The sequence below is a fragment of the Scyliorhinus torazame genome, chromosome 2, assembly GCF_047496885.1.
Source record: "Scyliorhinus torazame isolate Kashiwa2021f chromosome 2, sScyTor2.1, whole genome shotgun sequence".
In the NCBI taxonomy this organism is placed as follows: domain Eukaryota; kingdom Metazoa; phylum Chordata; class Chondrichthyes; order Carcharhiniformes; family Scyliorhinidae; genus Scyliorhinus; species Scyliorhinus torazame.
Window position 1 is genome coordinate 158,186,155 of NC_092708.1, and position 14,561 is coordinate 158,200,715.

General features: G+C 50.8%; 1 protein-coding gene across 1 annotated transcript in view; it reads right to left on the reverse strand.

The window, feature by feature from the left end:
* The window catches only part of dnah7 (dynein, axonemal, heavy chain 7), a 570,689-nt gene that overhangs the window by 348,634 nt on the left and 207,494 nt on the right, over positions 1-14,561 (reverse strand). Inside the window, exon 20 of the mRNA XM_072478629.1 lies at positions 11,703-11,901. Within this exon, the coding sequence (XP_072334730.1) occupies positions 11,703-11,901 (199 nt within the window). The remainder of the gene's footprint in view (positions 1-11,702; positions 11,902-14,561) is intronic.

The following is a 14,561-nucleotide window of genomic DNA, read 5'->3' on the forward strand; positions in this document are numbered from 1 at the left end:
TCTTCCAGTTTCGGAATTGTCGGAGACCAGATAGATGCACTCACCGAGATAAGAGTTGAGTCCCTCAGAAGTCCTAACACACTGACTCCATAGGAATCATCTGGGAAGTTTGAACCTCCGATGGATAATTCCGCTGCAACACGGGACCTTCCAAAAAAGTCTGAGTTAAGAGTCAGAGACTTTGGAATTACTTCCCTGAATAGATACTCAGGAAATGTTGGACAGAAAAATCCTAATCTAACTCCTGAGTAACTATACAACTGTGATGAACGGTTACTGCCTTGTCATCATGTAAGGTGATGTCCCCTTTAAGACCGGGCTTGGAACCTGGGGACTCCGCCTCTGGCTCCACCCATCTGTGAGCCATAGATAAGGGGCTGCCTTGTGGGCTGTGCAGCAGTGAGCACATGTCTCAGCTCTAGCATAGTTCTTAGTCTATTAAAGCCTTCTTTACCGTTTACACTCTAAGCGTCGTTATTGAGGGTACCTCAACAACTGACACCCAATTACTCACACTGACCCCAACCTGATTTCCCCCTCGATCCCGTGACTACTCCCTTGACTGCACACCGACCTGACCTGACCCAACCTCACCACCTGACTCCCCAGGTTTTCCTGACCTGACCCCAATTCCTCTGATCCAACCTGACCTGACCCCACCACCCAACTTCCCCTTTGAACCCCCTCACTCCTTCTCAGCCTAAATTGACCCGCCCTCACTAACTTACCCACCTGCCACTATACACACCTGCCTTCTTACATCATACCTACCTTCTACCTACCACCTCATCCATCCTATTCCCTTACACACCGACACATTTACTCACTCATTCAGATACAAACACTAACGCACTGAAAGCTGCTTAAACGTTCCAACTTTTCCGTGTGTCAGTGAACATTTAGCAAGAAGATAGCAGCTAGTGCTGTAAAAAGGGGGCTCGTTTTCTCTTCCCCTAATGATAATAATCTTTATTAATAGTAATAAGCTTTATTATTGTCACAAGTAGGCTTACATTAACACCGCAATGAAGTTACTGTGAAAAGCCCCTCGGCGCCTGTTCGGGTACACTGAGGGAGAATTTAGAATGGCCAATCCACCTAACCTGCACATCTTTGGACTGTGGGAGCAAACTGGGATCTCGGAGGAAACCCACCCAACACGGGGAGAATGTGCAGACTCTGCACAAACAGTGACCCAAGCTGGGAAGCAAACCAGGGACCCTGGCGCTGTGAAGCAACAGTGTTAACCACTGTGTTAATGTGCTGATAATATGCTCTGTACTTCTGAAGAAGCTGGGATTGAAGACCTAGCCAGAAATGTGGAGCTCCAGCATGGTGCAGAAAAGGAAGAATGGAGCGGCAATCCAACGGTGATTGCCACACCCCAGAAGATTTGGGTCTTTGGAATGAGGAAATAAATGACTGCAAATTTAGTAAGAAATGGAGTAAATATAGTCAGGACTGTACCCCACCCATCTCCCCATTAAGGCCACCCATCGTTACATTACATTTTAGCCTGCCAATTTTTGACTCTAATTACCCAAGACACATCTCTTCTCAATTCTCTGAAATTCACCCTCCAACAGTTTAATATTTTTATACTGGATTCCTCCTTGTTCTTCTCCAAAAATAATCTAACCTAAAGTACTATGCCCATTATTTCTGACAGTGATTGGGCAACACGGTGGCTCAGTGGTTAGCACTGCTGCCTCACGGCGCTGAAGTCCCAGGTTCGATCCCGGCCCTGGATCACTGTCCGTGTGGAGTTTGCACATTCTCCAGTGTTTGCGTGGGTTTCGCCACCACAACCCAAAGACGTGCAGGGTAGGTGGACTGGCCACGCTAAATTGCCCCTTAATGGGAAAAAAAATTGATTGGGTACTCTAAATTTTAAAAAAATTATTTTTAACAGTAGTGTCAGAATATGAGCACACATAGCCCGAGCCATTATCGGGAGAACTTAACCCGAGAGAGTCAGTCAGGCAGGACTACTTGACAATGTATAATGTGAGGACTGGGAAATTTTAACTCCAGCTTCATTTTTAAATGTACATTTGGACGCGGCATGAATATAGTGATGAAAGTGAAGAATATTGGACACTGCTGTAACCTGGAGCTAGAGCAAATCCAAGATCCTCAACTGCCTTTGCTTGAAGAAGGATCATTAGAAGAACTATGTCCTAGAGGAGGAGATCAGGGCAGGGCATGAACAATTCTTTGCCAGGAAGTAAAGGAAGATAGCCAGGAAAAATAAAATAGGGGCATTGAAAAAAAAGGTGATCATTAATGGTCAGTAATAGGAATGTCACCTTCAGAACTTAGGTTCAATGTAGGAATTGGTTCAATTACTTCACAAGAGCAAGGGTGAGTACTCTCTGCACTCTTTTCCTATTGCCCCTTTCTTTTCCCTAACAATTCCATACAATCCACCATATATTTTACAACCAATCACAAGTGCCACTACATATTTTTATTCCAAATTAATTTCTTCTTTTGCTGCCTTCACACAGGATGTTAACATTCTCTCCTCAGATGACACCAACAGGAGGATCGGCAACTCACTTTAAAATTCCTCCTCACTTCATGGGCGGGATTCTCTGACCCCCCGCCGAGTCGGAGAATCGGCGGGGGCTGGCGTTAATTCCTCCCCCGCCGGTTGCCGAATTCTCCGGCACCGGATATTCGGCAGGGGTGGGAATCGCGCCGCGCCGGTTGGCGAGCCCCCCCACCGGCGATTCTCCGGCCCGCGATGGGCCGAAGTCCCGCTGCTGAGATGGTTTCCTCTGGTTCTAGTTTTTCCTACAAGTGGAAACATCTTCTCCACGTCCACTCTATCCAGGCCTCGCAGTATCTTGTACGTTTCAATAAGATCCCCTCTCATCCTTCTAAACTCCAACGAGTACAGACCCAGAGTCCTCAAACGTTCCTCATACAAGAAGTTCTTCACTCCAGGGATCATTCTTGTGAACCTCCTCTGGACCCTTTCCAAGGCCAGCACATCCTTCCTTAGATATGGGGCCCAAAACTGCTCACAATACTCCAAATGGGGTCTGAACAGAGCCTTAAACAGCCTCAGAAGTACATCCCTGGTCTTGTATTCTAGCCCTCTTGACATGAATCCACTACCAACCTGATTTTCCCAGTCCACCCGCATATTGAATTCCCCCGTGATTATTGTAATATTGCCTTTTTTGCACACCTTTTCTATCTCCTGATTTATTTTCTGTCCCACATCCTGACTACTGCTAGGGGGCCTGTACATAACTCCCATCAGGGTCTTTTTACCTTTGCGATTCCTCAACTCTACCCACAGAGATTCTATGCCTTCTGATCCTATATTGCTCTTTGCTATCCATTTAACTTCATTCCTTATTAACAATGCAACCCTGCCTCCTTTGCCCATCTGCCTGTCCTTTCGATAGGACACATATCCTTGGATATTTAGATCCCAGCCCTGATCCCCTTGCAGCCACGTCTCTGTGATGCCACAACATAGTACCAGCCAATTTCAATGTGCATAACAAGCTCATTTACCTTGTTCCGTATACTGCGCGCATTTAGGTACAACACCCTCAATCCTGCATTGGCCACCTCCTTTTTCACACTCTCCTCAGTCACTGTACCATGTACTGTGGCCCTTTTTGATTTTTGACAATGGCTTCTCTGCCTTACACTTTCCCCCTCACTGCTTTTTGTTTCTGACCCCGTCTTACCTCCCTCCGACTTCTTACATTGGATCCCATCCCCCTGTCACATTAGTTTAAACCCTGCCCAACAGCTCTAGCAAACACTCCCCCTAGGACATCGGTTCCAGTCCTGCCCAAGTGCAGACCCTCCGGTTTGTACTGGTCCCACTTTCCCCAGAACCGGTTCCAATGCCCCAGAAATTTGAATCCCTCCCTCTTGCACCATCTCTCGAGCCACGCATTCATCCTACCTATCCTGACATTCATATGCTGACTAGCTCATGGCATTGGTAGAAATCCCGAGATTACTACCTTTGAGGTCCTACCTTTTATTTTAACTCGCTGAATTCAGCTTGTAGGACCTCGTCCCGTTTTTTACCTATATTGTTGGTGCCAATGTGCACCACAACAGCTGGCTGTTCACCCTCCCCACCCCCAGAATTTCCTGCAGCCAGTCCGAGACATCCTTGACACTTGCACCAGGGAGGCAACATACCATCCTGGAGACTCGATTGCGTCTGTAGAACCGCCTGTCTATTTCCCTTACAATTGAGTCCCCTATCACTATATCCCTGCCATCCTTCTTCCTGCCCTGCTGCACAGCAGAGCCTGCCACGGTGCCATGAACCTGGCTGCTGCTGCCTTCCCCTGGTGAGCCATCTCCCTCAACAGTATCCAAAGCGGTATATCTGTTTTGCAGGGAGATGACTGCAGGAGACATCTGCACTGCCTTCCTACTCTTGCTCTGTTTTTTGGTCACCCATTTTCTATCTCCCTCAGTAACTTTCACCTGAGGTGTGACCAACTTGCTAAATGTGCTATCCACGACGTCCTCAGCATCGTGGGGTTGTAGATGGGTCCGTGGCCTGCAGCCCGAGACATCCCGGAGCACCAGTCTGGGGGTGACACTGACTTCCCTTCACAGCTATGTCCACCATCCTTCACCATCCCAGAGACACTCACCCCAGTTGGGCGCTTTAGTGAAGAGGCTCCTGGGGCACTACACGTGCAGCGGGACATCAGGTGGAGGTAGGAATCCCTGAGGGGGCGGACGATTGGCGGGTGTCCCGACCCCAGGGACTCGTTACCATCCAGACGCGTTTAGAGCTTCTGGAAAGGGTGGTCTATCTATAGCGGCGATACAGTCTCAGAGCCAGAGACGACATGAGGCGGTGTTGGCAACTATCCAGTGCCTGCAGGTGCAGTTGGAGGAATCCAACTGCCTGCAGCAGGAGCTGGTACCAACCATGTGTGCCACTCAGGCCAACACCGCACGTGTGGCATCCGCAGTGGAGGCCTTGTGGGCGAAGGTTTCAGCCATGGGTCAAGATGTCCAAGGCCTGGGGAATCCTGTGCGGGCGGTGGTTGAAGCCCAGGACAGGGCTGCCCCATCACAGGCAGTCATGTACCAGGGCTACCTGGACATGCAGTGACACTCCAGGACGTGGCCAGTCACAGCGGGTCATGGCTGAGGGTGTTGGCTGCATTGTCCGGGCACTGGCTGACATGGCACAGGCCCAGAGGGAGGGGGCACAGTCACTGGCTGATGTGGCACAAACCCAGGACGTGGTGGCACAGTCACAGCATGATGTGGTGCAGTCGCAGAGGGAGGTGGTGCGCTCCCTGTGTTCCATGGCCTCGAGTATAGAGTGCGGGTCTCCATGGGTTAGCTCCACTCACACCTCCGACCAACAGAGTAGCCCGGGGACTATTAGACACCCCGAGGGAGGAAGTAGTGATGGGGCCCCTTGCCAGTGACTCCCGCAGGAGATATGTCAGAACACCTCAGCGACAGGGAACCCTGCCCCCCACCCCGCCTGGCTCCCCCCCTGTCCCTGGCACATCTGATGGGCAGCAGGCATAGCAGGGTGATACCATGACACCTGGGACACCCAAGTAGCAGCTGGGCCCATTCAGGCCCGGTCGCCCCAGATGACGGCCGCCGAAGGGGATACAAGTCATGAGGCTGGAATTGCAGCACGCCACCACTACTCCTGATGTACTGCCTGTGGATCCACCTCGGCATAGCTTTAGGACCCGTAAGGCCAGAAAGGTAGACACTAATTAAGTTGGCATGGGTGCAGCACACAGGATAGCGTTAGGGACTAGGGCACAAAGCTGTGTATGTATGTTCCCTTGTTCACATTAAACACATGTTCACAATGTTACAACCTGCCTCAGTACTGTGTCAAAAGGGTATGAGGGAAGGTCTGGTCGGGGCTGGCCACAGAGGAGGCGCTGGGAAGGAATGGGCAGATATTGGGGGCGGGCTTGGCCCAGGGTCCCCAGTTCACTAGCACTTACCGCTTCGGTGTCCCACCCGCCCAATCCCTCGAACCCCACACCCTCGAACCCCAGCCCCGCCATCCCAAGGTTTCAGTGGGACTTTGTGATGGAATGACCAGCACGCATGCAAGGATCACCCAGGTGGACGGTGCAATGTGCTACCGTGGACTGGTGGCAAACGTTGTAAAATGGTATGGGTCACCAGAGTTCATCGCTGAGTGGGTTGTCATCATCCTCCATCCCATGGATCAGACCCGACGTTACTGTCAACCAAGGACTCTCACTCCGTAGTGAGGGAGGTAGGAATCACAAAGGGGCTTGCAAGGGGGTTAGGTTGTGCAGGGAGGGTGTTCATGGGAGGGGCTGGTCAGCTGGAGATGGGGGGGAGGGATGTTGTGAAGGCAGGAGTTGTGGGTTGGGATGCGATGCGATGCGATGTTCGTGCCGCTAGCCAGCCACCCTAGTCGGTGAACCTGGAGGCGATCGGAACGTCCCATGCACGCTGGCCAAGACACACACATAGTATGGCCTCCCGTGCTTGCCAAGGCACCATGTCCTGCCCTCTCTGGCCATCCTCCGCACCTCCTCATGGGACGAAGTCTGGCATCCATCCTTCCCTTCCAGCATGTCGCCCCTCTGTTGCGCGATGTTGTGAAGGACTCAGCAGGCCACAGCGATGTGGGAGACCCTCACAGCGCTATACTGGAGGGTCCCTTCAGAGCGGTTCAGGCACCTGAACCGCATTGTCAGGATAACCAAGCATCGCTCGATCATGCTCCTGATCGCCACATAGGCGTCATGTAGCGGGTCTCCATGTCAGTTTGTGGCCTCAGGATAGATGTCATCAGGCACAGCCACAGTGGTTAACCCCTGTCGCCAAGGAGCCAACCCCTCAGCCGGGGTTTCACATCGAAGAGGCCAAGAACCGTTGAGTGTGCCAAATGAAGGCATGTGCACGCTGCCTGGGTATTAGGCACAGACGTACATGATGCGCAGCTCATGGTCACACACCAGCTGCAGGTTCATCGAGTGGAACCCCTTTCAAAGAACAAAGAACAAAGAAATTTACAGCACAGGAACAGGCCCTTTGGCCCTCCAAGCCCGTGCCGACCATGCTGCCCGACTAAACTACAATCTTCTACACTTCCTGGGTCCGTATCCCTGTATTCCCATCCTATTCATGTATTTGTCAAGATGCCCCTTAAATGTCACTATCGTCCCTGCTTCCACCACCTCCTCCGGTAGCGAGTTCCAGGCACCCACTACCCTCTGCGTAAAAAACTTGCCTCGTACATCTACTCTAAACCTTGCCCCTCTCACCTTAAACCTATGCCCCCTAGTAATTGACCCCTCTGCCCTGGGGAAAAGCCTCTGACTATCCACTCTGTCTATGCCCCTCATAATTTTGTATACCTCTATCAGGTCTCCCCTCAACCTCCTTCGTTCCAGTGAGAACAAACCGAGTTTATTCAACTGCTCCTCATAGCTAATGCCCTCCATACCAGGCAACATTCTGGTAAATCTCTTCTGCACCCTCTCTAAAGCCTCCACATCCTTCTGGTAGTGTGGCGACCAGAATTCGGTTTGTGAAGACCAGCCTGCCATGTGCCGGTTCTTGAAGGGCGATATGCATCCCATCAATCATCCCCTGGACTTGGGGCATTTTGGCGATGACGGCGTGCCCTGCAGCCCGGGCATCCTGGTGGGCTTGGTCCACATTGAATGTGATTTATTGCGCTGACCGAGCACATAGGGCTCAATGTCAGCACGGATGCACCTGTGCACTGAGGTCTGTGAGATTATGGACAGGTCCACACTCAGTGCCTAGAAGGGATCCGTGATGTAAATGTTCAGTTGACCGTTACATTGACAGCCACCAGAAGTGGGTGTCCTCCCCCATATCCCCGCGGGGCCAGATGTGGCATGATCCGGCAGAAATGTCGCTCTGTCCCCCTGCATAGCCGGAGTCTTCAACGGCATGCCCGGTCCAGCAGATCCTCGAAAGACAGGTGCTGCCGGTACACATGGGGCCTCATGTTGTGCCTCCTTCCCACCTCTTCCAAAGCCTGTTTGGCGACATGCCCTCCATCCTCACCGGCTGGCTCCTGTCCTCTGGGCAGGCTCCGCTACTGCAAGGTCCTCCTCAAGCAGTTCCAGCTCGTACAGCCTCAGTGCATCCCCCAGGGCTGCGGCGACTAGGATGAAGGCCACCATTCCTGGCTGGATTCCGCAGTCCATTGTCTGAAGGGGGCGAAGGTCAGGCATGTCAGCATGATGCGTAACCCCGTGTGCAACCAGGTTCACCGGGCTACACAGTGACCCCAGTTTGCACTGCCGACCCTGCCCCCTCCATTCAACACATCCAACCCCGGCTGTTCCCCCTGGCATTCTGCCCACCACACCACTGTCTCCATCTGTGCCCGGCACTGCGGAGGCCTAAGGCCCTGGAACTCGTCCCTGCTGCCAAAGGTGCCAATGCCAGCCATACGCTCTGCGATCCCCATCTGCTGCCCTCCTGCAGGGGGTGCTGTGGACGTCGCCCTTGCGTGGGCCGAGTGCTGCCCCACTGGCAGGTGTCAGGGGTGGGGATTGGGGTGTCTTGGGGGGTGTGGTGCAGGGGTGAAGGGGTGGAGGGTAAGGGCTTGGGTGCAGAGTTGGTGGGGTGGGGGCACACATACGGTCAGTGTCACTCTGAATGACCACAGGCCACAGTGGGCAGTAAGTGGGGTGCACAGCAAGATAGCTGCCTTGCAGGCCGTGGCAATGGCAGTCCGTGCCGGCGCACGCGGTCCCGGAGTGGGGGGGGCAAACCCAATCCAACAGCCCATCCCCCAGTCTCCCCTGTTGCCCCACCCCCACCCCCATCCCCGGGCCTGGCGGCCGTCCAGCGCCCCCAAACCCCCCCCAGCAGCCCCCGGTGGCACCTCTCCGTGTCCTACCTCCTTTCTCTCCTTCATTCGCCACGTTTCTGAATTTGCAAAACCACATGTGAAACTCGTCAGTAATTCCCCCCAGTGAGGGCCGTGCATCGTGAGAATACCATGCGGATTAGAATACATTGACACCGGTGTTGAGACTACTGAAGCATGGCATTCTGCCGTGCATCCAGCACCTGCCATAATTTTTGCATCATGACCGATTCTCCGCACAATCATGTTTTGGGGTTTCTGTGTCGGCTGACGGAGAATCCCGCCCCATGGCTTTCACCTAAATAAACAGACCTGGTACAATGTTACTGGAGTCCCTTAGCATAGTCTCCCAGGGCCAGCCATCTTCAGTTGTATCATCATTGACCTTCACTCCAATATAAGATCAAAAATGTAGATATTCATAGACAATTGCACTCTTCAGATAATAAAGCAGTTTGTGCCCAAATGCAGCAAGGTCTAGGCACCATTCAGGTTTAGGTTGATAAGTGGCAAGTGAAATTCACGCCACAGAAGTGCCAAGTATTGACTATCTTCAACATGAGAAAATCCCTTGACATTCAAAAGCATTACGATCCCTCAATGCCCTATCATCGACGTCCTCGGGGCTTATCACTGAACAGAAACCTAACTATACTAGCTTGTATAGATGACTATAAGAGCAGGTGAGAGGCTGGGAGTTTGGAGGCAAATAACTCACCTCCTCCTGACTTCCCAAAGTGTGTCTACCATCTATAAGACACAAGTCTGATAGCTGCGGGAAAAGCATAGTCACTAAGTCCAGTGGGTAGCAGGTCTTATCGCAGGAGGCTGCAATGGTACACAACAGCCTCCATGATAAACTGTGAGCTTGATCAGTAAAGCAAAACAAATCTCAGAAAGAAGAAAGCTGGAAGATTGAACCTTTCCTAGTAATACAAATAACACAACAGTATGCTGCCACGATGGTCAAATTGGTTGCAGGTAAGTGCAGCTTTGATTAAATAATAAGGCAGCACGGTAGCACAATGGTTAGCACAGTTGCCTCACAGCACCAGGGTCCCAGGTTCGATTCCTGGCTTGGTTCACTGTCTGTGCGGAGTCTGAATGTTCTCCCTGTGTCTGCGTGGGTTTCCTCCGGGTGCTCCGGTTTCCTCCCACAGTCCAAAGATGTGGAGGTTAGGTGGATTGGTCATGCTAAATTGCCCTTAGTGTCCAAAAAGGTTAAGTGGGGTTACTGGGTTATGGAGATAGGGTGGAGGTGGCTGGAGTAGGGTGCTCTTTCCAAGGGCCAGTGCAGACTCGATGGGCCGAATGACCTCCTTCTGCATTGTAAATTCTATGATTCTAATCTGTGCTTCATGTTGTCCTTAGCATCTAATCCCGATTGATTTAACTGACAGATTGAGTGTTGGTCAGGACTTGAGCAATTTCATGTTAAAATTTCATAGGGGTGCAAATAACTTTATAGGTCCTCCAGTTGCATGCCATATGAGGGTCCCGCTAGTTTCTGGTGTTTGCCTAAACTCTGCATGGTTTTAATGGTGACCAAAAGGAATAATGCTGTACAAAGCAAATTTAACAGCATGTGTTGTGCCACTCTGGGCAAGTGTGCAGTCAATTCCAGCCCCACCTGACTCAGAGTCACAACACAAGTTAATTAACCAATAATTCTTACAGAATTCCTGAAATCTTTGGCCTGTGGCTGCCCAACAATTACAGTCACGGGGTTTGTTAGGTTGAAACACAATTACTGTTTATTTATAACAAGATTAATGGTAAAGCATGCAGATACAGTTGGTTGAATATTAATAAGCATCTAACTCCTACTACAAGATTCTTCCCCCTATCCTCTACATACAAGACAGACAAACATGGGGGGAGTGGGGGGGAGGCGGGGGAAGGTGGGGTGAAAATGTAAATAAAAGAGAAAAGAGTCTTTGCTTCAGGTGACGGGTCCTTGCAGGCTTTCTCCACAGTAAACTTGAGAATCAGAGTTCTTGTTTTGCAGCTTGTACTCACAATTTTCCTTTGTGAGACAGAATCCTGTTTCATCAGTTCATGGCCTGCCTTCAGGCCCGGTTTTCAGGAATCCATCACCCACGGGCTTATTGGAGATAGAGAGTTAGCTGGATCTTTTTTGAAAAGGCTTAGCAGCAGTTTTCTGGAGAGGATTTGCTGTATCTTTTTCCACCCCTGCCAGAATCAAAAGTGAAACTAAAACAGAACCTCGTGGCTCTGAAAAATATTCCAGAGGATTAATGTCCAATCACCACCTGTTGCTGGGTAGGGCACAGCCTTCTGGGCTCATTCATTGGCCACCAGCCAAATCAATCAAACAAAGTCCCAGCTAATCTCTCTCATTAGTTCCTGTCCACAATTTAAATCAGCACAGCCTTCTGGATCCTTCCATTTGAATTAAAGGCACAGACTATGCTTTCTTGAATTAAAATGGCAGGCAGCCTTAAAGACATATGTCATAAATCATCCATGGATCAAAAATGAAATGGCAAAATAAAGAAAGGGGGAGACAAGGGAATAGACAGGGAATAAACAAGAAGGAACAAAAAGGACCTCTTACAAATGCCCTGGGTTGGGCAGGTTAAAACTACCCCTTATGTATCAGATATTAATCATGGCTAACTTGGTGAAATTGTGTATAACATCCTTCCAAATACGACAGGAGTTTTATCTGTTTACCGACGCATGAAATAAAAATAATCCTTTTTTTAAATAAAAACAATCCTAACCATACTGAGAAATAATTATTTTTGCCTCAAAATTGATTAATGAATACAGACATAAATAAAAAAGCACGCATTACCTTGTGAATGGATTTGATCATTGCTGATTCAAGTTCTAGCAGCCACTTTTCCACTTGACCTCTAGCTTTTGCAGTGGAAATTATGTCAATAAGTTCCACTACCTCATCTTCACTGCTTTTCATATGGGTTATTTCCAAGATATCAGTAAATTCAACTTTCGCAATGCCCTCAAAGCACTTCTTCAAGTGAGGCTGTACTCTGTAGCAAGGGTCAACATTTTTACAGTTTAAAATGCATTGCTTAACAACGTCAGTGACCGCTATTAAAATCTATTACTTTTCAGTTTCTGCCTATTTTCTTCATTAAGCAGATTTTTCTGAAAATCTATGGAATGATTGATCCAGTATGTATAGATTGTCACTTGGTAGGTTCTTTGTTCGCAATATCATTCTAAAAACCGCTTCCTCTGTGAGCCACTAATGTGACCATATGGCAGTTCTTTCTGGAGATTACTTGTCCTACTAAATCACTGGTAGACAGGATGTGTATGCATTTTTCTGGACAGGAGGCTGCCCACCATACTGGTGGCCTGAAGCAGGTGTTAGGCTCCTTGAATACACACATAAGGAAGATAACTGCTGCTTGAACCCAGCTCACTACAATTGGTTTATTCACTACAGTTGGCATCCAGGGAATCACCTTGCAAACAAGAAAAATTAGAAGAGACAGCAAGTGAGACAGGAAGGCATAGAATGTCTAGACCAGTTAAGTCACAAGGGAGTTTGGTAAGATTAGATAGTATTTATTTTAATGCAAGGAGTCCAACAAGGCAGATGAATTGAGGGCACAAATTAAAACATAGGGGTATGATGTTATTGATGTCACTGAGACATGACTGAGAGGGGGGCAAGATTGGCAGCTCAATATTCCATGATACAGGATCTTCACATGAGATAGGTAAGCAGGCAAAAGAAGAGGAAATGCTGCAATTTTGGTCAGGAAATCAATTACAGCAGTAAGGAGGGACGACAACTTAGAAGGCTCTTCAACTGAAACCGTATGGGTAGAGCTTAAAAACCAAAAACTAGAACCAGAGGATGTGGTGAATGTATTACGGCAACCATTCACCACTGTATTGCATTGTACTATGTTGTTGCCCTTGTGGGCTTCACCTATGGACCACTGTATCACATTACACCGCACTGTATCATGTTGGTGCCCTTTTGGGCTCCGCCCCCCTTGGGGGAGGTATATAGATCTGCTGCCCTGCAGGCGGCTCTCAGTGCAGAGCAGTCGCAGGCAGGCACAGTTCTAGCTGATTAAAACCACTGTTCACTTCAACTCTCCGTCTCGTGTGAATTGATGGTCGCATCAATTTAATCAGCTACAACATCGCAATGGAAGCAGCCCTCAAACCTGATCGACTGGAACTCGACCCACAAGCTGCTGAAGCCAAAGGGATTTTTTTTCATAGATTCATAGAATTTTACAGTGCAGAAGGAGGCCATTCAGCCCATCGAGTCTGCACCGGCTCTTGGACAGAGCACCCTACCCAAGGTCAACACCGCCACCCTATCCCCATAACCCAGTAACCCCACCCAACACTAAGGGCAATTTTGGACACTAAGGGCAATTTAGCATAGCCAATCCACCTAACCCGCACATGTTTGGACTGTGGGAGGAAACCGGAGCACCCGGAGGAAACCCACGCACACACGGGGAGGATGTGCAGACTCCGCACAGACAGTGACCCAAGCCAGAATCGAACCTGGGACCCTGGAGCTGTGAAGCAATTGTGCTATCCATAAGGCTACCGTGCTGCCCCTACCGTTTTGCACCGGCTCCGTGGTTTTGAGGCCTACCTCGCCGCCTCCTCCTCGCCCTCCATCACCAAGGAACAGAAACTGAGCCTCCTCCACGCCCGGGTGAACCACAGAATCTCCGCGCAGATCGAGGAAGCGACCACGTACGCAGATGAGGTTGCGGTCCTGAAAAGGCAATACGTGAGACCGGTGAACGAAGTGTTCGCGCGGCATCTCCTCACCACTCGCCGCCAACGCCCCAGGGAATCGCTGGAGGAGTACCTACGCGACCTGAACGTACTCGCGCGAAGCTGCAAGTACAAGGCCGTCACGGCCCCCCAACACATGGAACTTGCCGTCCGGGTCGCCTACGTGGCTGGAGTCTGGTCCAATTACGTCAGACACGCCTGCTCGAGAAGGGCGCCCTCGACCTAGAAGAGACGATAAAACTGTCCACCACCCCAGAAGTAGCGTTCCAGAGCCTCAATGCTTTCCCCACCGACCACGCGACCCCCCTCGTGGAAACCCGACCAGAGGGTGCCCCAGGCCTGTGCCGCGTGGCTGCCCTCCCAAACCGGGGGGCTGCCCTGCTATTTCTGCGGCCAGCACCAGCACCCCAGGCAGCATTGCCCGGCTCGGAACGCGAACTGCAGCGACTGCGGCAAGAAAGGACACTTTGCCAAAGTTTGCCTGGCCAGATCCAAAACCTCTAAATCACAGGCCCGACCTTCCGACTCACAGGCCAGCAGACCCCACAGCGTGGCTGCGTGCCTGCCGGCTCCGCCCCCTCCGGACGCGTCATCTGCCTCGTGTTGTCCGTGGGGGCAGCCATCTTTGACTCTACCCAACACATGCGACTCACGGGGGCCGCCACCTTGGCCGCCGTCTCCCACATGGCCCACCATGTGCGACTCATGGGGGCCGCCATCTTGGCCGCCATCTTCATCGTCGCCCGACACATGCGACCGATGGGGGCCGCCATCTTGGTCGGCATCTTCGTTGCTGCCCGACACGTGCGACCGACGGGGGCAGCCATCTTGGGACCACTCCACCATTTCTGACCACGCCGGCTACCCGCAACTCGGCACGGTCACTCTCAACCAGTCACGCCCCAAG